The 22,588-nt window shown below is 41.1% G+C and overlaps 1 protein-coding gene across 5 annotated transcripts in view; it reads left to right on the plus strand.

The window, feature by feature from the left end:
• ZFAND3 (zinc finger AN1-type containing 3) overlaps positions 1-22,588 on the plus strand; it is a 324,986-nt gene that overhangs the window by 272,097 nt on the left and 30,301 nt on the right. The window contains exon 5 of one of the 5 annotated variants that reach the window (XM_086371555.1): positions 17,035-17,338. The exons of the other annotated variants lie outside the window; for them this stretch is intronic. Coding sequence (XP_086227681.1) covers positions 17,035-17,090 — 56 coding nt within the window. The 3' untranslated portion in view covers positions 17,091-17,338. Of the gene's footprint in view, positions 1-17,034; positions 17,339-22,588 lie in introns of those variants that run through there. 5 annotated transcript variants of the gene reach the window in all.

A 22,588-nucleotide genomic window follows, 5' to 3' on the forward strand; every position in this document is an offset into this window, starting at 1 on the left:
TGTACCTACTTCCTAACGTCTGAAGGATGTTATTAAGGTCTAAAGCATGCAGAAAATGCAAATCAATGCCTAATATAGCTTGTGGCTAATTCGTGTAAGTCGTGGGCCCACTAAAAAAAACACTAAAATAATGTGACTGAAGGGTAAATGAAGTACAGGTAATCAGCTTAACTGACTAGTATAATATCCTACTAGTTTTAGAAAATTATTTCCTTTCATTCATGTTAAAGCCACGGTGTGTACTGAAATCATTCTTTTCAGATACATGGAATATCCCAGAGATCTTTGTGCATCTGTGACATTTTTATTAAGCATGAAGTCATGAATCTTGTAGCTCTCCAAAGAGGGCTCAAAAGGCCTGTTGCTCCCTTACCCTGTAGCTTAATTTATTTTCAGCAGTATTTGCCTTTTTAAGTAATGCTGCTTGCTATTTAAAGTATCTTAAGGATTATATTTGAAAGAGTCAAAATAATCATGTTTTTCTAAAGGTCGAAGTCAGAGTATTTTTCATAACTTTAAAAATCCTTTTAACTCCCTGGTGGAAATAGCACAAACCATCTCTGTGTACAGACTTACCCTGAAACCCCAGCCCCTTTAAATGCTCATGGTTTTGATGTTAAAACCTCAGGCAGGCCTGTCTGTGCTTGGTTTCAGAGGCGTTCAGCCTAGGCATTGCATGCTGAAGAACTTAATTTTATTCTGTTGTTCCCAATGACCAGTTTGCAGCCGGGCTGTGTGAGATAGTCCTGACCTGCTCCATCCCTCCTGTGTCCAGTCCCCAGGCTCCGCTGGGTAGTTCCTGATTGAGACAGAATAGAACTGCCCTGGGGTGAGAGCAACTGTCCTGCTTTGGCCAGTGGGCAGTTGAGCACCATCTTGACCCCAGCCAGAAACCTGAAAAACACACAGAGCCCTTTGATTTTAGATCCAGTGTTTCACACAGTTACTCTGGTCTTGTTTTTTCCTTCCAGTCTTGTCCTCAGGCCAGGGCTTACTGTTCATACTACCAAGGTGTTCAGGTCACATCCAGGAATGAGTCTCGAGCCTGTTGGGTCTTCCTGAGGGTTTAGGAAAGGGACTGCACGCTCAGCGTAGAAACTGAAACTACTAGGAGCCCTTCCTGAAGGTCATGGACTCGTGTCCTTCATCTTCTTGGCAGATGTGTTTCATCCTTTCTGTTGTCGTACTATTTTGTGTATCTAAAAATAATACCATTAAGTGCATGCATTACCAGGCACCATTCAATATTCTTTACATGCATGCATATTTAATCTTCATAACAATTCTACATGATAGTTATTCCTCTTTTACAGTTAACAAAGACAGGCACTCAGAAATTTAAATATATTTCCTGGGGTAATATTGCTGGTAAGTAATAGAGTTAGGACTTGACTACATCCTTTAGATCCTGAAGCCTGCTTTTCAATACAAAAATATTATTGCTTATCATATTTTATTGTAATTATGCTCTTAACTAGACAGTATAGAACATATCATTGAATGAAATGTGGAGAAAGATAAACATAGATTTGGAACTTATAACATGTAGTGACATAGTTTTTAAAACAGAATTCTAGAGCAGATCTTGTTGCAAATCCTGGCCTGGCTCTCTCAAAATGCGATTTTCAGTAACCTCTCAAAATTTGTTTATCATTTGTAAAATGAGGTGATAAGTCTCGTAAGTTGAAGAAAGAAAAGAAATGATACACATAAAGCTCGCATAGTAGATCTTCAGTAATGGTGGCTGCTCTTGTATTTTAGTCTTAACCATTAAAGATTATGTGTATAGTGTTGATAGCAATCAATAGGTGTTTTAGGCAGAAAGGAGTTAGAAGTATCAATACCAGAATGCATTGCCATACCTAGTATCATTAATTGATTTTACACTGATCAATTCCTTATTGCCTGTCAGTATTGCAGTAAGAACTGAAGGTAATGTTTTTAGATCTCCTTACATGAAATGGAGAGTGAGACACTGAGCCCTCAATCGCACATTTCCAAAGTCTTCCTTTAGGTAAACACATCCCTGTTAACTAGAAAAAGATGGAGAATTTCTGGCTTGGAAGAAAATTAATGCAATGTGCAGGTCATCTCCTAAAAAGCCGGAGGGAAAGTTGAGATTTCTGACTGAAGACATTAACGGTCATCAAGTTCATCTTGCTGTAGTTCTTCTCAAGTAGCTGGTCTGTGCCCCCTCAGGCTCCTCAAGCTGGCCTGCTGTCTCAGCCTGAAATAATGGCTCTGACTCTAGAGGACAGGGCTTTCTGATTTTCAGAAGTAAATTAAATGATTTGCTTTGAGAACCACAGGCCAGTTGTCTTTGTTTCCATCTTTTTGTCTATCCTGGAATCAGCGGGTTGACCATAGTGGGGATTCTGAGCATTTTCTTATAAATACAATACTTGTTACTGTTACATTGCTGGAATGTTCTTGTATTCTTAATGGCTGGATTCTTCAAGAATAGGACCCATGCCTCTAACACTTGCTCTGGTGCTTCCAGCACAAGTGACTGCAGCTCCCAGAGCACAGGGCTTCAGGCACAGATGATAGTAAATAATTATTGTGGTGTCATTTCTTAGGAGCCATAGAGTAAACCCTCTGAATTAGATGTTACTGATCCCCTCCTAGCCAGGCTATCCATATAAGTTTGCCCTAAAGCAGCCTCCTTAATAATGATGTATGCTAGAAAAAGGATCCTTGGCTATGAAGTTCTTTTTGAATATATATATATATTAAATATATGTATATATTGAATATATAGAATATATATTGAATATATATGTATATATATGTGTGTGTGTGTGTGTATATATATATATATATATATATATATACACACACACACAAAACTTATATATGTAAGTTCTTTGAGGTGTGCAGGCTCAGTTGCCCTGTGGCATTTGGGATTTTAGTTCCCCAACCAGGGATGGAACCTGCATCTCCTGCATTGCATGGTGGATTCATGGATTCTTAACTACTGGATTACTGGAGAAGTCCCCTAGAATAAAGCTCTTTAAGTCAGTGGTCTCTGAAGAAGGGCAAATAAGGTACAGTATGTGGGGTGTGGGTAGAAAATCATAAAATCTCTTTATCTCAGCCTTTTAAAATTTCTGTTTTGCAGATTAGTTTCATAATTATATGTTAGCCCATATATACAGTTTAAAACCAACAGATATGCATACAAGTGTGTGTGCTAAGTTGCTTCAGTCGTGTCTGACTCTTGGTGACCCCATGGACTGTAGCCCATCAGGCTCCTCTGTCCATGGGATGCTCCAGGCTCTGAATGCTGGAGTGGGTTGCCATGCCCTCCTCCAGGGGATCTTCCCGACACAGGGATCGAACCCACGTTTCTTATGTCTCCTGTGTTGGCAGAGGGGTTCTTTACCACTAGTCCCACCTGCGAAGCCCACATACAAATATATTAGAGATACATGGCCAAGTATCTTAGATGGTGTGCATGCGTGCTCAGTCACTTCAGTCGTGTCTGACTCTTTGCAACCTTATGGACTGTAGCCCACCAGCCCACCAGGCTCCTCTGAACATGGGATTCTCCAGGCAAGAACCCATTGGAGTGGGTTGCCATTGCCTTCTCCAGGGGATCTTCCCAACCCAGGGATCAAACCCTCATGTCTTGTGTCTCCTGCATTGCAGGAGGATTCTTTACCACTGAGTCACTGGGGAAACCCCTATCTTAGATGGTAATGTGCACTTTAAAAAGGTTTGTGACTTATTCAGTACACAGATCATTTTCTTTTTCGTACTTCAAAAATTAAGTCTAAAGATTAGCATTACACTCATTAATAAGTCAAGGCCCGAATGTAGTGTGAGTGGTTGATAAGTGTATCTCAGGTGACTACTGTTTGATCAGAGGGTGTTGCAACTTAGAGGGGTGGATGGCAGTGCAGAGTGGTGGGTTTATAGCCATCAAGTGAGAGAGGTTAGGGGACCCTTGAAGAAATTGTTCTCTGGTAACTGTGAGCCTGAGAAGCAGATTGCAAAAGGCAGCAGTTGTAGCAAGTGAAAGTTCAGTTCGTGTTTGTGAACTTGATGGGAAGGGGTTTTCTTTAGATGTTGGCTTTTAGTCACATACCGAGAGTGACAGTTCAACTCAGTAATCTTTAAGTGGAAAAGAATAGTGGCACTACGATGGTTTTGGTATTTAAGAGAGAAAAATTAATGAAGGTGTGTGCGACTTTGTAAGCACTCTGGGATGTCTGCAGTCAGCAAAGTTGAAAAGTACTGCCAAGTCCAGGTTGCTTTTGGTTAGAATGTGAGAGTTAAAGTAGATCACACCTTCAGATTCCTAGAGAGAGCTAACATTTCTTTTAAGAGCTCAGAATGTTTTGCACATGTTCCCTTGTTAATTCTCACACCATTCCTGCCAAGAACAAGTATATTGTGAAGGAGAGTGTGCTTTTCTTAGCAACACACAACCTGAAGAGTCCCTTTGTCCTCATCTTTTCTCTCAAGTTATACCTTAAACCAAAACTTGTGATCTGAGCTATAGTCATCTCCTTGAGTCAACTTTTTGGGGACTGTATTTGGATATTTAGGTGAGTATCTTCATGAGGTCATATTTTTATGTTTAAAGTGTCTTGTGCGGAAGGAGGGCTTCCCAGGTGGCTCAGTAGTAAAGAATCCAACTGCCAGCGCAGGAGACATGGGTTTTATCCCTGGGTTGGGAAGATCCTCTGGAAGAGGAAATGGCGACCCACTCCAGTATTCTTGCTGGGAAAATTCCATGGACAGAGGAGCCTGGCAGGCTACAGTCCATGCAGTCACAGAGAGTCAGACACAGCTGAGCCACTGAGCATGCATACATGTGGGGAAGGAGGGAGGTTTGTTGCCTTTTCTTACGATCTCTTGTTTAAAGACGTGTAACTTTTTTTTTTTAACTAAGACTTAATTTGCAGAGTTATAGCAAAAGAAATGTTATATTATATTTTATTTGTCGGTGCTCACTGTTGATTAACCTTAAAGTGTAAGCTGTAATAGGCAGCTGGAACCATGCCTTGTCTTAAATTACCTGAGAGAATTTTGTCTCTCCTCAGCAGGATCCATACCTGTGACCCACCCAAGAACTTCTGCTCCTTCCAGGTGTGGCATTAACCAGCTCTACCTCTAGGCTCTCGATTGAGTTTGTCAGGGTTGACTTTGTAGCACATAAGAAAGGGGAAATGGCTCCTTCCCTAGTTTACCACTCTTATGTGACTTTTTTCATTTTCATTTCATTTCTTTTTATGTCTGAGGTTAAAATTAGAAAAAAGTTAAAAGACAAGTTTACAGACTGGGTGGTACTGTTAACAGACTTTTGCTCCACTATATCTATATTCATTTTTCTCTTCTTCCAGCAAGTATGCTGAGTAAATAATATTCTTTCTGATAGACTTAAAAAATGATGGTTTAATTTTAAAATGCTGTGTGTATATTAAAAATGTGATTATAATTAGTAGAATAGCAAGTAAAATAACCATTTGTGGGACCATAAGGGAGCTGTATTATTGCCTGAGATGAAAGCAGATGGAACTAGAAACTGTCCTGTTAAACATCAAGGGAAGTGTTTCCAGAAAGTATCATCTTTCCACTCTGTAAGAGGCATGCTAATTCATCTTAATGGTCTGTCCCTCGCCTGATCTCATCTCTTCTCTTCTCTCTTCTTCTCCTTTCTTTTCAAGCATGTTTATGCTTTTGGGTCATCTCCTTCGGTGTGATGAACAGTGATGTGAACTAGATAGCATAGTATTGTTCATTGTTTCCTTTTTTCCACAAAAACCTTTTCTGACTCACTTCTCTCAGGCATGCTGCTCGTGATATTATTTTTTGTTCTTACAAAGACAAGAGTAGAAACTCCTTTTCACCTGGGTGTTAAGATTGATGTGCTCAGCACTTTCCACTTCAGTGTTCAGATGCCAGTTAAAGGGAAATGTTTGATTGTCCTTACATTACCAAGAGGTTTATGTGAGATCTTTCAGATTGGTCCAGAAGCTAAAGGGTCGTAGTGTTAAATCAGAGGCAGCCCTATAAATCTTAGAAATACCTATGGTTGTGCACTTTATCTCCTAGTAGAGTCAGTATTCATGGGAACAGTTCAGCCTGCGCATTTAATCCCAGAGAGCTGAGCCAGTGACTACAAACTGTATTGGTCAATGTCACACACTGTAGGTAACTCTTGATGGAAGGTCTTCTCGAAGCTTTAAAGGAGGGAAGGTAGCTTTTGAGTGTGAGTTCAACTGTGTAGTTCAGTTCTTTTTGCATTCTTTCTTTCTTTTTTTGGTCCTTCAGGTATAGCTTTTCCCCTCCGGTCTGCAGTATCAGCATTTGAGATGGAAAATTAGAAATTTGACCTACTTATGTAATATGCAAGTTCCCATCAGGAGAATATTAGGGAAGATATAAACCTTTCATTTTTTTATTAGCATTTAATGTAACCATTGAAGAAAGATCAAAACAGTAAATCTGTCATGGCAAGGGAAAAAGTATAAAAAAATGTTTTACCTTGGGCATGCATCATCTCGAGTCCTGAAGGAATTCATTTGACTCCTGGGGTGGGGGACAAAACGAATACCAAATATTTGGCAAGATTGCAAAAATTTCTCTAATCTGAAAGGTACCATCTTGCTATGTTTTATCATAGGAAAAAAGCCACAGGTTATTATGGCATCCACGTGACTGTTTACTGACAGTGGTTTTGGCCATTGAGTGGATAACTGGAAAGGGAAATGTCTGCTCAATGCTTTTTCTTCTGGGGATTTTTTGGGGGAGTTGGGGGTAAAATTTCGCTTGATTTGTTGCACATATTAAAGAACAGAATTCAGGTAGCAAGGCTCATTATAATGAGATGTTTGGATACTCAGTATGTAAATAAACTCAGGTGAGTTTAAAAGCACCTCACACAATGTATAGAGTTCAGAAAAGTTTAAGGGAAGCTTACTGGTTTTCACTTGTACCCTGAATGAGAGTTAGGCTCCATTGCTGCCAGTTGCTGTGTTTGTGTTACAGACCAGCTGGACAAGTGTGTTTAAGTTTGCTGAACTTGAAATCAGAGGCTTGTTTCAGAGGCCTTGTTTAGGTTTTACTTGCAAGAAGCACTGGCTCCCCCTCTGAGAAAAGGCTGATTTAAGTGAATATCAAGCCAGGGTGCCAATCTTGTCAAGAGGAATTTTTGCACTTGAAGGATAAAAATGCATTCCAGTATAAAGAGAAAAAGGAAATGTGATGAGGTTTATTGCTATTTTGTGTGTGTGTGTGTGTCTGTCCTAGGCTTTGGTGTGAGCTGCTTGTGGTCCACATGCTTTGTGTGAATTCAGGTTGCTTGGATCCATGAATGCAGTTACAGCTGTTTTTTGTTTTTGTTTTTTTTTTTTTGCCATTATGGTCATTTATTTTATCACAGCTTGCACTCTTACCAAGGAGAAAAGCCCTAAACTTCCATTAATTAGCTGTTCTATTGCTCCACTGGGGCAAAATGCCTGAGCCAACACTATTTATAAAGGATACCAAGGGAATTTAAATTTAACACCCCTCTCCTCCTCTGAAACTGGACTTTCAGCCGAGTAGATTCTGCTCCATAGCACGTGTGTGCCTGCTAGAGGACAGTGTGTTGGGAACGCAGCTTTCCTGAAGCATCTTCCCAGGAGCGGGCAAGAACCACCGCAAAACTGCACTATAAATCATCTGAGCCTCGCACTGATGCTGCCCATTAAGGAGACTTTTTTTTTTTTTTCGCCCTCCTCAGTTCCTGCCTGTGCTAATAGAACAGCGCATCAAGCAAGGCTGTAAATAAAAGTTATTACCTAATAGGTGGGTGCCGAAGTGGAACGGACAGAGCTGGGGCATGGAGCCCTTATTACTGCTCATCAGCAATTATAAACAGGATAAAGTGTCTGGGACTTGCGCTGATGCAGCGAGGGCTAATAGAGGCTGAGAATGACACCAGGCCCTGATAGGATGATGTATGCTGATGGGTTTTTACTGCCTCATCGTGCTGCTTGCTTCCCAGACAAGTTGTGTTATCCGTTTTCCTGCTTGCTCATCTATCTGAAGAGGCAGTCCCATTGCCTCTGCTGCCAGCAGGTGGGCTGGCACTTATTCCTCATACCTGTGTCTGCTTCTGAGACACCCCCATCGCGAGGAGTTTCAGAAATATTTCATAATCATGGCCGATTAAAGCCGTGATCTTATTGTATTGCCTGCTGTCGTGGTTATAGATCACACCTTCCGAAGTGGTTGCTTACATGGGATATAGGACAAGCAGAGACCCTGTAGTCAGCCAGCCAGTCTAATACTTTATTAAAGGACTGCTGTGACAGTCCTGTAGTAGATGCTGTAGAAACATGCAAAAGAAGTGATAAGCATTCATCTTGCCCCTGGGAGCTTATACCATAAAGAGACAGAATAAGTACAGAAACATAAATAGAACTTATTCCAGCTTTAGAGAGCAAGAAATGTAACTAATGTTTTTTTTTAAAAGTGAGGACAGGGAGGATAAATTATGCTAATCATTAAGAACAAATATAATACAAATGTGTTTTTTTATACTTAGAATTTAGTGCCTTAGAGTCAACACGAGTGATTAAAGGGCTACTGGAATGTGGAGAGAAAGTCTAGCAATGGGAACTGTGTTTTCTGGTGAACAGAAAACTGCAAATACGACCTGGCAATGCTTTTGAGTAGCGGATAAGCACTTAATACTTGGGATAATTGAGATATAACTCTGTTCAACTTGGATCACTCAACTTCACTCGACCACAGGGATTAGACCTTTGAGATAGAAAAAATCTTCGCGGAGCACAGAGGAATGCTCTGAGAAGGCTGTGCCCGTTTGCGCCAAGACTTATGAGCATCTGGAGCCCAGGTGCTTGTCACTTGTGCCTCTAAGTGGATACGCCTCTTTATGCAGCACCTTCAGAACTGACCTATCAGGAGGCTTCCTGCAGTTAGAGAAATTGTGGTTTTTCTATGGAGTTCTCTGATGCCTTAAGTTATTTTAAAGAAGCCTGATATGTGATCATCTCAGTGTTACAGAGTCTCCTTCAGTATGCAAAATGTCTGAGTTGTGTGGATAAGTTTTTTTTTTTCTTTTGCAAATTAATATTTGACTTAACCAAAGAACCATTCATTCAGAGTGCTGTGTGTATGGGTAGTGGCCAGCAGAATGGAGGAATAAAGATAACGCTGAGAAAAATGTTTTAAAATAACAAAAACAGGATGCAGTGGTTGATTAGAGTTGGCTGAAGAAAGCATGCAAAGTTATATACTCAGGGAACTGAAGAAAGAACAATGTCACCAATGGTCGGGAGAGAAAAACTGGTTGTAACTATTTTCAGTTCTTGATAAGTTAAAATATAGGTTATTGTAGATAGTCCTTGTAGGAAGTTATTAAATATAGACCTAGTGTGGAACTCATCGATCTTGAGGCAGTGATGAAAGGTGTGCAAGTGGGTGAGGCAAGGTGTCCAGAAGAACAGGGAGGGGCCGAGGGTTGTACTTAGGGAGCTGGGAAAGAGAAGAGGAGCCAGGCAGTTAGGAAAGCTAAAGAAGGGAGAAAACTTGATGCAGCATCATGAAAGATGCCCAAGAAGAGGGGCCAGGGTGTATGAGGACCAAGAAAAGCTGTTGCCTGTGGCTAGCAGATCATTGGAAAACCTGAAAGAAGTTAGTGTCTTATGGTAGGAAACCAGAGCCTGGTGGGGAGGTCATTAAAGAGACTTTTGATAACACGGAAATAAAAGCAGCAGACAAGTCATTCATTTAAGGAGTTAGTTGAGCCATTAAAATAAATAGTTGAACCAATAAAATAATGGTGGTTGGTGGGAGACATGGGATTGAGCATTTCTTGGTGCAGAGGCGGTTAAGATAGGGAAACAGTTTGCTCTTGTTAAGATACAAAAGAAAAGTATATGAGGAAGAGAAAGAAATGGAAAATATTAGAGGAGGGGTAGCTCAGACAGTAAAGAACCTGCCCGCGATGTGTGAGACCCAGGTTTGATCCCTGGGTTGGGAAGGTAATGGCACTCCACTCTAGTACTCTTGCCTGGAAAATCCCAGGGACGGAGGAGCCTGGTAGGCTGCAGTCCGTGTGGTCGCTAAGAGTAGGACACGACTGAGGGACTTCACTTTCACTTTTCACTTTCATGCATTGGAGAAGGAAATGGCAACCCACTCCAGTGTTCTTGCTTGGAGAATCCCAGGGATGGGGGAGCCTGGTGGGCTGCCGTCTGTGGGGTTGCACAGAGTCAGACACGACTGAAGCGACTTAGCAGCAGCAGCCAGTATATTTGCCTGGAGAATCCCATGGACAGAAGAGCCTGGTGGGCTGCAGTTCATGGGGTCGCAAAGAGTCGGACATGACTGAGGACTTTCACTTTCAAGAAAAGAAACACAAGTGGGATTCTTTAGAGGCAGAAACCCAGAAGCATTAGTTCCCTCCTAGAGATAAGAAAAGAGATCTAGATAAATAAGTTTTCTCTTTTAATATATAGACAGCTGAGACAAAATGAACTAGGGAGTTCATCCTTGAAGGTCATCATTTTCTGAATAAATAATACAGCTATCAGGAGCAGCAAAGAACTGTGGACTGAGGGGGAGAATAATATTTCCAAGTAGTAGCTAATCCAAACTGTCCTTAAATAGTTTAAATTTATAGTGGGCTTTCCTGGTGGCTCAGCAATAAAGAATCCACATGCCAGTGCAGGAGACATCAGAGACAAGGGTTCAATACCTGGTTCGGGAAGATCCTCTGGAGGAGGAAATGGCAACTCACTCTAGTATTCTTGCCTGGGAAATCTCATGGACAGAGGAGCCTGGCAGGCTACAGTCCATGGGGTCACAAAGAGACGGACATGATTTAGTGACTACACTACCACCACCACCAAAATGAGACTGTCTCTGGCTGTTATAATTAACCCAGAAGAAAAGAGCAAAGAGAGCCTAAGTGGTTCTCATTTCTTTTTTTTTTTAATTATGTTTTCATTTTTACAAAAGTAACACATGGTAGCACATCATAACCCAGAATAATTTATAAGAGAAAGATAATCTAGGGACAGAGCAGCATCTCTCTCTCGACAGTTTCTATTTTAGTGCTTTCAGTCTTTTTTTTTTTTTATTAACTGTAGAAGAAAGAAAAAAATGTTTATATCCCTACTTTCTGAGGTGTCAGGTAGTATGAAACACAAAGATTTAGCTCAACGATTCTTCCTCCCAGCATTTGGGGTTTGTATTATTTGTTTTCATCCTTTTCTTTCTTGATCCATTAGTTTTTAGCGTCATCTCTTAATGAGGAGATTAGTGCCTCTGACTAGAGGTACTTCCTCATCATGCCTCCTGTCGGCTACACATGGACTCTTATATTGTCACAGCTTTAACTGTTTACTTTCAGCCTGTAACCACAGCAGGTCTTCATGTTATGTCCATGGCGTGTTTCTAAAAATTGAAAGCCAGTAAGCGACATTTCCATTACTACGGCTCTGCAAATGTTGTTCCCTGCCAGGAGGCCAAGTTATGTGCTAGGAATAGATTTGTGTTTTCTGTGAGTCTAATGTCACAGTGCCTGGACCTTTAAGGAGACTGATCTTACATCAGAGCCAAACCAGGCGGTGCTGGTGGTGGTTGTGTTCCCTCAGTTGCTCAAAAGTCATGCTACATTTTAGTTTGCTTTATATTTGGATTGTAATTTTTTAGATACGGTTGTTCTTCTTGGTGCTTATACTTTCCTTTCTCTTTTTTCCAACCTGTATTTACACCTTTCACCCGAGACCTCCCTCCTGGAGTCCACTATCTTTCTACCTCAACTAGACTAGCTGTTCTTTAAGCCTCGGTTTCCCTTTACTCTTCTCTCTTTTCTTCCCTTTAATTTGGAATACAGCCCCCCAAGTAAGTTCCTAAGAGAGTGTTGAAATTCTTGCATATCTCAAAAGGTCTCTTTTTGCTTCCATCTTGATGGGAAGTTTGACTAGGTGTAGAATTCTTGGATGAGAATTATTGCTCCCTTGACTTCTAACATTGCATGTTACTGCTGAGAAGTCAGATGACACTGATACTAAGTAGTATATGTAGGATTTTTCCACCTCTGGAACTCTTTAGGATCATCTTTTCATCCTTGGTGTTCTAGAATTCATAGTAAGTACCTAGTGGTCATCCTTTTCCTTCCCCCGTTGAAGATGCTGGATACCTGCTAGGCCCTAAGATCTAAAGACTGACGTTGTCCTTCCTGGAGCTGTCTGATACTCACCTTGATACCAGTTTTCCTGTCTGTCTTAGTCGTTTACTTCATGCTTCAGGTTCTCCTCATTTGCCTGACGAAGCCTATTTTTTTGTCAGCTTTTAAGATACAAGGCCTAGATGAGTGGGAAGGGTTTCTACCATGCCTGTTTCTTGAATGGGCATTTTTACTGGGGCTCTGTGGAATGGAGTGGGGATGAGGTGTTAATAGGCAGGATTTGTTGTGAGGAAACTGAGAGACTCATAGAGGAGGAGGACTGGATTGTGAGGAACCATGGAAAACAGGTTTGTCTGGACAGGCTGTTCAGTTCTCTAGATTAGAGCTGTCCAGATTGTTGCCAGGTGATCTGGCCTGCTCCCAGAGTCACTACAGTTGTGTTACAAGTACACTTTCAGTGCATCCCCTGCTTTCCACCCTACTTCTCGTTTTGCTTCTCTTAAGACTTCCTTTGCACGCAGTGGCTACCACCTCTGCAGTGATGAGGTTTCAGCCTTAAACTACTCCCACCCCATAGATGTCTAGAAGTCTGTTTAAAATCTCTTGCTGATTATGTTAAAACACACAGAGTTCTATTTATGACAGTGGGTTCATTCTTGTTATCTTTGTGTTTTTGTTTCAGTTGGATCTGGGGGGAGGGATCAGAGGAAAATGTGTTTAATCCTCTTAAACTAAGATTACCTGGGACAAGCTAAGGGTTATGCTTTCTGATTTAACTACTGGTGGAAGAACGGAAGCAAAGGGTAGTCTCGGTAGAACACTGTGGTTCTTTGGAAATCAAGGGGATAGGATTGTACCCAAGGTAAAGCCCCTAGTCCTGAAAAGAAGGGAGGTACAGGTGTTGGAGGTTGATAAAGTAGGCAGGCTTCCTGGGTTCACATTCCAGTGCCCCCCTTTACCAACCATAGAACTGGAAGAATGACTGGGCCTCTCTGTGAGCCTTGATTTTCTTTCCTGTAAAATAACAGACCCAGCTGTGGAGTTGTTATGAGGGAAATGAAATAATCTGAAGTATGTAGTGCCTGGTAAATGCTCGATAGGTAAAAGAGATGTGGACAGAGGGACCTGATGGTCAGATGACAGAGTAAAGAGGAGTTGAGGCAGTGTAGAGGAAAGTGAGAAAGAACTCACATAACTCACAGCATCTGTTGGGCAAAGAGGTGGACTCAGAAACTGGAAGTGACAATCCGAGGCCAAGTCAGACTGGAGAGTGAAGACCTGGAAAGGGACAAGTGCAGGTCAGCAGAGTCAGGGGCAGTTAGCGGCCTTGTTTCAATAGGTTGGGGGCTGTGAATGACAGGGCACTGAGAAAACCCTTTCTTAAGAAAATTGGGTATCAGAATGGGGAAATCCGACTTTTTTGTTCTGTTTTGTTTCTAGGCTTTGTTTTAAAAGTAAAATTTTACTATATGTATTAGTGTAAAGTAATTCCTACAGAAATTTGACAAGTTTGCTTTCCACAAGAAACAATAAATACTCTTATTTTCTGAGCTCTTTTCTGAACTTTTAAAATTGAGAACTTCTTTCTGAGGCAAATCACCATTTAGGAGCCACAGAGGGTTGATACTTTTCTCATGGTTATAAAATCTTGATAAAAAGACTAGCTGTTGCATCCCAACCAACATGAGAGAACTTGAGCCAATAAATTTACTTCTTTATGATTAAAAATCAGACAGTTTAACCTTGGAAGCATTCTTGTCATGGGGGACTTCATATTGTGATTAGTTATCTGACTAGCCAAGTGCCTCTGTGGGCTCAGTTAACCAGCCTCCCACTACATGTGTATAATTATTTTTAGTGCATACACACACTCTGCTATAAAAGCTTGTTTGGCCTTATGCTCCCCGCCGTTCTGAATTCTCTGTTTCATTACCAGCATCCACCCACAGAGTTTCAGAAAGCCATTCCCAGATAGCAGAACCACAACTCAGAATTTTAAATAAACCACATCTCTATTAGCTCAGTGGACAGGGGAATTAGTTACAAGCTATGCATTTCCCACATCTAACTACCCTTTCAAAACTTATAAAAAATGTATACATATATAAGCAAGGAAACAGGGTCCTTTACTCACATTGTTGATTTTTCTGTTACTTCAGCAAGGGATAAAGGAAGAATACATGAGACAATCTTTAAGATTTTTATCTTGAAAAAAGGCCAAAATTTACCTGGGGGTGGGGTGGGGAATATGTTGGGCATTGCTTCTTTGTTTCTAGAGAAAGTTGAACAACTCTTCTCCAAAGATGATATTATGTCATAGCTTGAATTATGTGCTCAAATATGGAGGGTAACTTTTAAAAGAAAATTGGGCTGGGGGAGGGGGTTTGTGTAGTACTAATCTGAACGGGAGGTGTTAGCTGCAGCAGAACCTCTTTTCCAGCTTGGCATTAACTGATAGTTCCTGTAACACCAGGGTTCAGATTTACTTTTTTTCTTTGGCATCCTGTTGGTAAATCCATTTCTAAAGGATTAAAATCACATCTTAAGGTCTTGGGTCATCATCCTTCCTGGAACAGCCGCTGCAGTACTTGATGGCAATTAAAATTGGGTCCTTATTGGGGTTGGAGGAACTATAGACTAAAAGAATGACATGTACTAGTCTGTGACTAATCGTTAGAGTGTACTTAGAAATAAGTAAGTACAAGCCTGGAGAAGGGCGAGCTTTGACCTTACTGTTGATCACCTGCTACCACTGTTTGGTCGTGCGCTTTCCATCAGTCCTGAGCAGTATCAGCATTTCTAAGAGGGATTCAGTAGACACTCCAGCCAGTCATCTCCAGGTATGGCTACTCTGGGATATAGTTGTCATTGCTTTTGTTTTTTATAAACATAGATTCAGACTTACAGAAAATTTATAAGAAGACAGTTCTCAGGAACCTCCCTGCCTCAGATCACCCAAATATTAACATTTTACCTCAGTGGCTTTGTTCTCTGTTCTCTTCTCTACTGTTCCTGTGTGTGTGTGTGTGTGTGTGTGTGTGTTACATCTACATCCATAACCATTTCGGTAGTTACCTTTGTTGTACTAAAACTTCAGTGCGTAATTCTTAAAATCAAGATACTGTCTTATATAGCCACAGTACAACTTTCAAAATTGGAAAGTTAACATTGATAAAATATATAATTTTTTTAGTATGATTGTTCATAGTGTGAACATCTTCTTGATAAGTAATAATTCTTTAAAAATGAGAAGTATTGAGCAAAGTTGGTTGAAGGGGAGGGGGTTAAAATGCTAGATACTTGTTCCTCTCGTATTTCAAATATGAACTAAAGATAATCTTCATAAAAATTCCATGTAGAGTTTCTTGTCTCTGATTTTCCAGCAGCTCATTTTACAAGTGGGGGTTCTCTTTCCTTCATAAGCTATTCTCTTAAGGCAGCTTTCTCCAGCCTCCTGCAGTGTTGGTAGTACCTATATCAGCCTGATACAACCCTGAGTGATGAATGCTGAGTTTGCTCAGTCGGCGGTGGGAGTGGCCGGGGCATGGCTTTCTCTGGGCATGCTTTATCATCATGTCAGGTTCTAACTTTAGGTTCATTTAGCCTCACGTTGGAAAGAGTTAAAATGAGGCACAGATGTGTTTATTTATAAGTTTAAGGATTTACCCCGGGAGTAATGAGTCAAAAGACTAAATCTTGGGTGGAAGAAACTAAGTGATAGGTAGAGAGAGGAACTGAATTAAGTTGATGCTAAATTAGAAACAAAAATAGTTTAAAAACAAATCAGCTATTTAATTTTAGCATCTACTTAGTTATGCATTCAGGCTGTTTTTTTTTTTAAATAGCAAAATATAAGCGCTCAAACATTTTCCCTGCACATTGAACCTGGAGCAGCGAGCCCACAGGGTGACAGCCTCTCATTGCCGAGGTTACTGTCGTTAGGAATTTGACCTCTGTTAATAGAGATTTTTTTTCCCCACTATTAATTATTGTTTTGTTAGTACCAGTGGAGTACTAAATTCAGCCAATTCTACATCTGCCCCTAGTGGCTTGCATTATAAGTCAGGGCAGGGAAAACAGTTGTAAGCGTTAGAGGGTACGGATGATTTGCATGGGAATATTTGACTTTTTGTCTGTATGTTTTTAACAAAAAGCTGGAAAAATTGAATTAATACCTCATTCTTCTTTACCCATGTCCTTACCCTACCCTGAAGTGTTTTTCTGTAAAGAACATCTATTTTTCAGTGTTCCTGGCAGAAGACCTGGGGTCAAGTCACATTAACCCTCAGGCAAGTCATCAGCTTTGGAGACCAAGATATGAGGGTGCAACATTATTTGAAGATGTCTAGCCTGTCCCTTCCCACGTGGCTTCTTCAAATATAAGGCATCAATAGGGACACTAAAGAACAGGGAATAAATCTACTTATTCTGTAGTTACATGAAACAAATTTTTCATATTATGCCTTATAAAATTACACAACTGTTTTGAGCAGCTGGGCAGTATGTGTGACTGTAGTCACTTCTCCCTACTGGTGACTTATATTTGAAGAATGAATATTCTAAGAAACTAAATGAAAATAATATTACCTGCCTTAGACCCAGACATATGAAAATAAAAATCTGGGTATGTAGATACTTTATGGATTCTCTCAAATTTCCTTTTCCTTGGATAAATGAAAATAAACAGTGGCTGATCTTAGTTTTCTGGAAATACTGGAAAAGATAGTAGAACAGAAGTTCAAGACTTAGTCTGAGCCCTGAAAAAGTCTTAGAAACCTTGTGGTCACAGAACAGGAAGGCGTGAGGCCTATGAGAAGTACGTATTTCTCTTGGGTTTCTTAATTCTTGCTTTCTCTCTCTGTCTTACCTTAATAAAGCTGAAACAGCTGAAGCTGAACCTCCAGTACTTTGGCCACCTCATGTGAAGAGTTGACTCATTGGAAAAGACCCTGATGCTGGGAGGGATTGGGGGCAGGAGGAGAAGGGGACCGCAGAGGATGGGATGGCTGGATGGCATCACCGACTCGATGGACATGAGTTTGAGTAAACTCCGGAAGTTGGTGATGAACAGGGAGGCCTGGGGTGCTGCAATTCATGGGGTCGCAAAGAGTCGGACGCAACTGAACTGAACTGAATCCTGTACTCTGCTGATGCTATAAATGTAATATTTTAAAAAATCAATGCATTGTAATGTTGTTGAACTCTAAAATACCCAAGCAGGTTATAAAAAGGAAAGATTATCTACTGAGGGTAATTTGTCAGTTACAATGAGTAACTGAAAAATCTATGGGGAAAAGTAATATGGTTTAGTTGAGCAGGCCGGACAGGTCTTGCTGATGGAGAAACTAAAACAAGGAACGTTGTTACCAGGCCAGTAACAGCTGCAGAGGGTGACAATTGCTACTGAGATGTTCACGAGCCCCACCCCCCTCCCCCCATGAAACCAGCTGGAGTCAGAGAGAGGGGGAGCTATACTGATACAACAGCTTTATCTCCCTGAAAACATATCAATCAGGTGTTCTCCATGTACTTTTGCTCCTCAAACTGTGAAAGGGTCTACTGATTGAGAGGGTTTTTGGTAAAGAGAAGAGGTAGAAGTTAGATGAGCAACAGGTTTTGTACAAATGGTATTTTGAAAAGCAGGGCTAACAGAAAATGTGAGAGTGATAAATGAGAGCTGCAGATCGTCCTTCTACATATATATAATACAGTTCGTAGGTTCAAGAGGTACCTTCTTGACCTTTCCCTCTTCTGCTTCTTAATCACCCCCCTCAACAGAATTTATCATGTCCACATTTTATGTCCGTAGTCTGTTTTTACATTAATGTACTGTAAGTTTACTTGTGTCTTTTCTGGAATGTGGCTTCCTTGAAGGGAGAGATCATTGCCATGTGTGGTTCTGATTTGCTGCCCAGTGCTAGGCATGTGATAAATAATTAATAAAGTACTGTTGTCTGGGCTTTTGGAAGACCACATAAGTTAGATCAGATAAACGGAGAATGTTATTTTACTTAATGAGATTATGATTATTATTACAAGTGAACCTTCCTGGGCTTTTGCTTTGTTTTTTATTCTGGTGAAAGTTTTCCTTCAGTTTAGAGAGTTGAATGATCAGCAATGAAGAGATGTCTTAGGAACAGCTAGCAACAGTGTGGAGTTCATCAGGAGGGGCGGGGCAATCAAAAACCATCAGGAAGCTATCGGAAAGGAGATAATGGGAGAGGCGACTTGTGGCCTTCTGGGACCAACTTTAGTCATAGGCAGTGCCATCAGACTTTAAGAAATCACGGGCTAAGACACCGACAGCTAACTCATCTTCCAGCACTCACCTAAGTACACCATTCCTTGCTAAGGCACAGGTGAACTCTAGCCTGATGTCCTATATGGCAGGTGTGCAGTGGGGCAAGTTCAAGGAAGAACACCCCCTCCTCCGACAGCCAAGGTGCAGTGGGAACTGGGCTGACAACCCAGTGCCTGCCCTTCCTCACCTGCCCTGACTTGTGCCAGCCCTCCAGCCATGTGGGTTTGGCAGGGACTTGTCAGAAGTTTTAATTTCTGGTCTCAAATATGAAACAGAGGAAGTGTTCAGTTAAAAAAAAAAATCTCCTTCCTTACCAGTAAATGACGCCATTAAAATAGGGAGATAGATGAAATGGAGAAACAGTCAGTCAATCCAGGATGACGGTATGTTCCACGGGAAGACCAACCAGGACTGTCCAGAAGTCCAGGTCATTTGAATAAATGAACAGGCGACCAGTTTGAGGGGCCTGTTCTGTTCTAGACTAAAAGAGACCTAGATCCAAATGTAACGCCTGCAACTTGATTGGACGTGCCTTTGAAACAATGAAGATAAACATTGAAAACAGTGGAGGCAATTCAGATATGGACCAAATATTAGGGGACACGGGGGCATTATGCTTAATTTTCTTAGCTATGATATTTTGGTCATGTAAGGAAATGCCCTTATTAGTAAATGTGTATATGTGAGGTATTTTGATGTTTGCAGGTTATTTTCAGATAGTTGGGTATTGTGTGAGCATATGGAGGAGAGAGAGAAAGCAGTGTGACAGATTATTTGTTGAATCTGAATGGAGTGTATACAGGTGTTTATTGTACTATTCTTTGAATTTTTCTATATTTTTGAAAATGTTCAAAATAAAAAGGTGAAAGCTGACTACATGCTTCTTGGGGTTGAGTTGGAGGTCTGCTTTCAGTCTTGAGGCTGTGATGGAGGAGACCACCACCCTCACGATACGGAGCAAGTGTTATCTTGAGGGAATAACCTGGAGGAAGGGGGCTGGTGATGGAAGGAGAGGGATTCATGGTTCCCAGTAGCACTGTCTGGCAATTTGAGAACACTTTTAAAATGCTTGTGGTATAAGACATGGCATCGTAGGAGTATATCAAGCTAAATTCACCTTTGTATTGTATTTCAAATGAAAATGGAGGCATTCTCCACAAAATTATAATGACCTCTTCCAAAGAGTCGAACTTCTTTGTCTGTGTAACAGCTTTTTAACACATGTGATATTCCGAAATAGTTCTAGGACCATGAGGAAGATAAGAAAGGAGGGGGCAATTCCAGTCGGATAAAATGGAAACAGAATTTTAATGGGTAATGAGGGAGTTTTCTCTCCTGAAGTCTTTCATGACACACACAGTTAAGAAGCTGGGAGAGGAGGAAGCTAATCCCTGCACACACTGAAAGCCAGCATGAGAAGAAACAGAGAAAGTGCCTTTCAGACAGATTTTTATGAAGTGTCTTTTATCCATTTTTCCAGTGAGAATATGGTGTTTTTCATGGACAGAGGTTTTAGCAGCTTAAGCCTTCTTTTAAATGGTCGAAGGAGAGATGGCAGTGATGTGTGAGGGTTCATTAATTATTGCTCTTACCGATGTTTGCACAGGCTGTTGGGATCATAAATGTCAGTCTGTCAAGAGACTGTGATAGGTTCTAAAAAAACTGATTGAGCATCTCAAAAGCTGTCACAGAGCCTGAGATTAAACAGATTCATCTCTCTTTCTTAGAAGTAAGGGAGGGTGTGGGTGAAGCGAATAGAAGACGCTTCCTTTTCTCTGTGGCCACTTCGCTGCACCCACTCTCTTCTCCTCAACTCTCAGTGCAGACGTCTGGTCAGGATCCCCCGCCCGCCCGGCCCTGCCCCGAGGTGTCAGAGGGACGTGGTCAAGGTTAGCTCTGTCGGTGTGTGCGGGCTGCCAGCTGCACAGCGACGGGAGATTCAGAGAGACTGGGATTCAACTCTTGACAGGCCTGACACAATTTATTTGGAAATCTTCAGGAGAGAACATGAGTAATAAAGACAAGAACAGTGACAGTAAGGAACAAATGTGAATTTCTGTCAGAGACGAAACAGAATTTTAAAAGAGGAGGTCTGTTTGTTGTCTCCAGTCAAGTTTTCCAGTTAAACTGTGTTCCTGAATTGAAAGTCTTTCCTCCGCTATTTTCTATTGGCTGGGAAAGTACAATTAGAAGACTTCTTCTCTTCAGAGGATTGTATGTTTTAAAAATCATGGTACTTGTTTCTCTGTCACAAAGCAACGATTACCTTTAGGAAAGTAAAATACTTTAAGATTTTCCTTTCTAATTTCATCACACCGTGATTCTTGATCGAACTTTGCTTTGACTAGAAGATCTGATGTGGTATCTTCCTCAGGCGATAAATGTAGACAGCAGAAGAGGGGGTCTGCTGAATGTCAAGAACTGTGAGCCTGGCATGGGCGTGTGGGCAGCTCTCATGTGGGTACACACAGACTAGATTATGTTCTCGAGGAAAAGCGTACTGGGGAAAATGTGCTTTGTTGGCCCTTTATGAAGGCCCTTAATTAGAAGTCACTCCCAACTCCTGGGGTGGGAACAGTTTCTAGCCTGCCGCCACACTCCTCCTGCTGCTAATGAGCATGCTCCTTGCAAGGACGAGTTTCTTCTGACAGTTAGAGCTGCGTATGAGAGTTATTTCTGTTCGCCTTTCTCTCTGCATTTAACCCTTACTGCCCACGTTCAGATTATGCAAATGGACTGGTAGGTGTTTTCCATCATAGTTGAGGAGTTGAAAATGCTTCAGGGTAACAAGAGTGATGTTTCTGAGCAAGAAGTAAATAATCAAAGTTTAATTTATTCAGATACAGACAGTAGATGAGGGTTCCTTTAGTGTTGACCATAATTGGATCTTTTCTTTCTGATGGTCCTTTTTAAATTGTCATGAAATGTATAATTGAGTAGTTGAATTATTTAGTTCATTATTATGTAATTAGAATTCCTGTCCTGGACATCTGTTTCTCTTATTTGGGCATCTCCCCCCATGGCACAGGTTTCATTAAGTAATTAGCAGAGGAGATGTAAATTTCTTATGCAGACATGATGATGATCCTGTAGACTGCTATTTATTTCATCAGCTTCTAATTAAAACACTAAGTTGACTTGTGAGGAAATGCCAAGGAATGGTTTGCTTCTCCAGGAAGTTACATATAACACAGTCACCTTCCTGGATGGCAGCTTGTGGAGGGTGGTGAACAGTCCCTTGTGGTAGGGGGCATCAGAGGGCACAAGGATTCCACTCCACTTAATAGACCACTGACTGAGTGCAGGGTACGTTGGTATATTCCAGAATGCTGAGGTTGTGACTCTTTTAATGTCTAGGAGTGATTCCTTGGTTCTGAAAAATGACACATTCTGGTGAACCTTTCATCTTAGTTTAGACTCGCTGAGGACCGCTTGTTGTGACTCAGGCTTGCACCGATGCAAGCGTTGCCTCTCAGAGGACTGACTAGCGCTGAGTGCTGTTCCCTTAGGAGGGCCTGTGCAGTGCCACCAGAGGCTGTTGGCAGCATTGAAGACCTGCCTGCCTACCTGTTGTTTCAGGAACATCCCCTGCACCCTGCCTTCCAGAGCAAATAGCGGTGTGGCCCTCATGTGTAAAGTGGAGCAGGTAAAGGAGAAGTTCAGGACGGGGCCATGCAGACTTACTCCTTAGTTGTTTTTTTTTTTATTAAATGTTCACTGGTCAGACAAGATGGGGAATCAGAAAAAAAGAAATCAGGCTTGGACAGGCGTATCCTAATTTGGGGGTTTCATCGACTGGGTTGTTTGGTGATGATCAATGATGATTATGATTATATAAATACGAATTCTGTTTCTCAATCTTAGAAATCATATATTAAAAAATACTATCTTCACAGATTACTGTCTTATTTGCAAATTGTTAGCCATTGATCATATTGACATATTGAAAGTAAATTGTTTTCTTGTAGCAGAGGCTTGCTTTAGAAATGGAAATGGGTGCTATATAGGTAGACATCACATTTGACAGTTTGGAACAGACTCACTTTGGAGACAGCTTTGAATGTGAACATTGCATTTCCAGACACAAGCTCAGTTGTATCAGATCGCAGTGCAAGTGAAAGAAGATCCGA

Source organism: Bos grunniens, chromosome 23, assembly GCF_055505025.1.
Source record: "Bos grunniens cultivar Pamir isolate PY7600 chromosome 23, Bosgru_T2T1.0, whole genome shotgun sequence".
NCBI classification, from domain to species: Eukaryota; Metazoa; Chordata; class Mammalia; order Artiodactyla; family Bovidae; genus Bos; species Bos grunniens.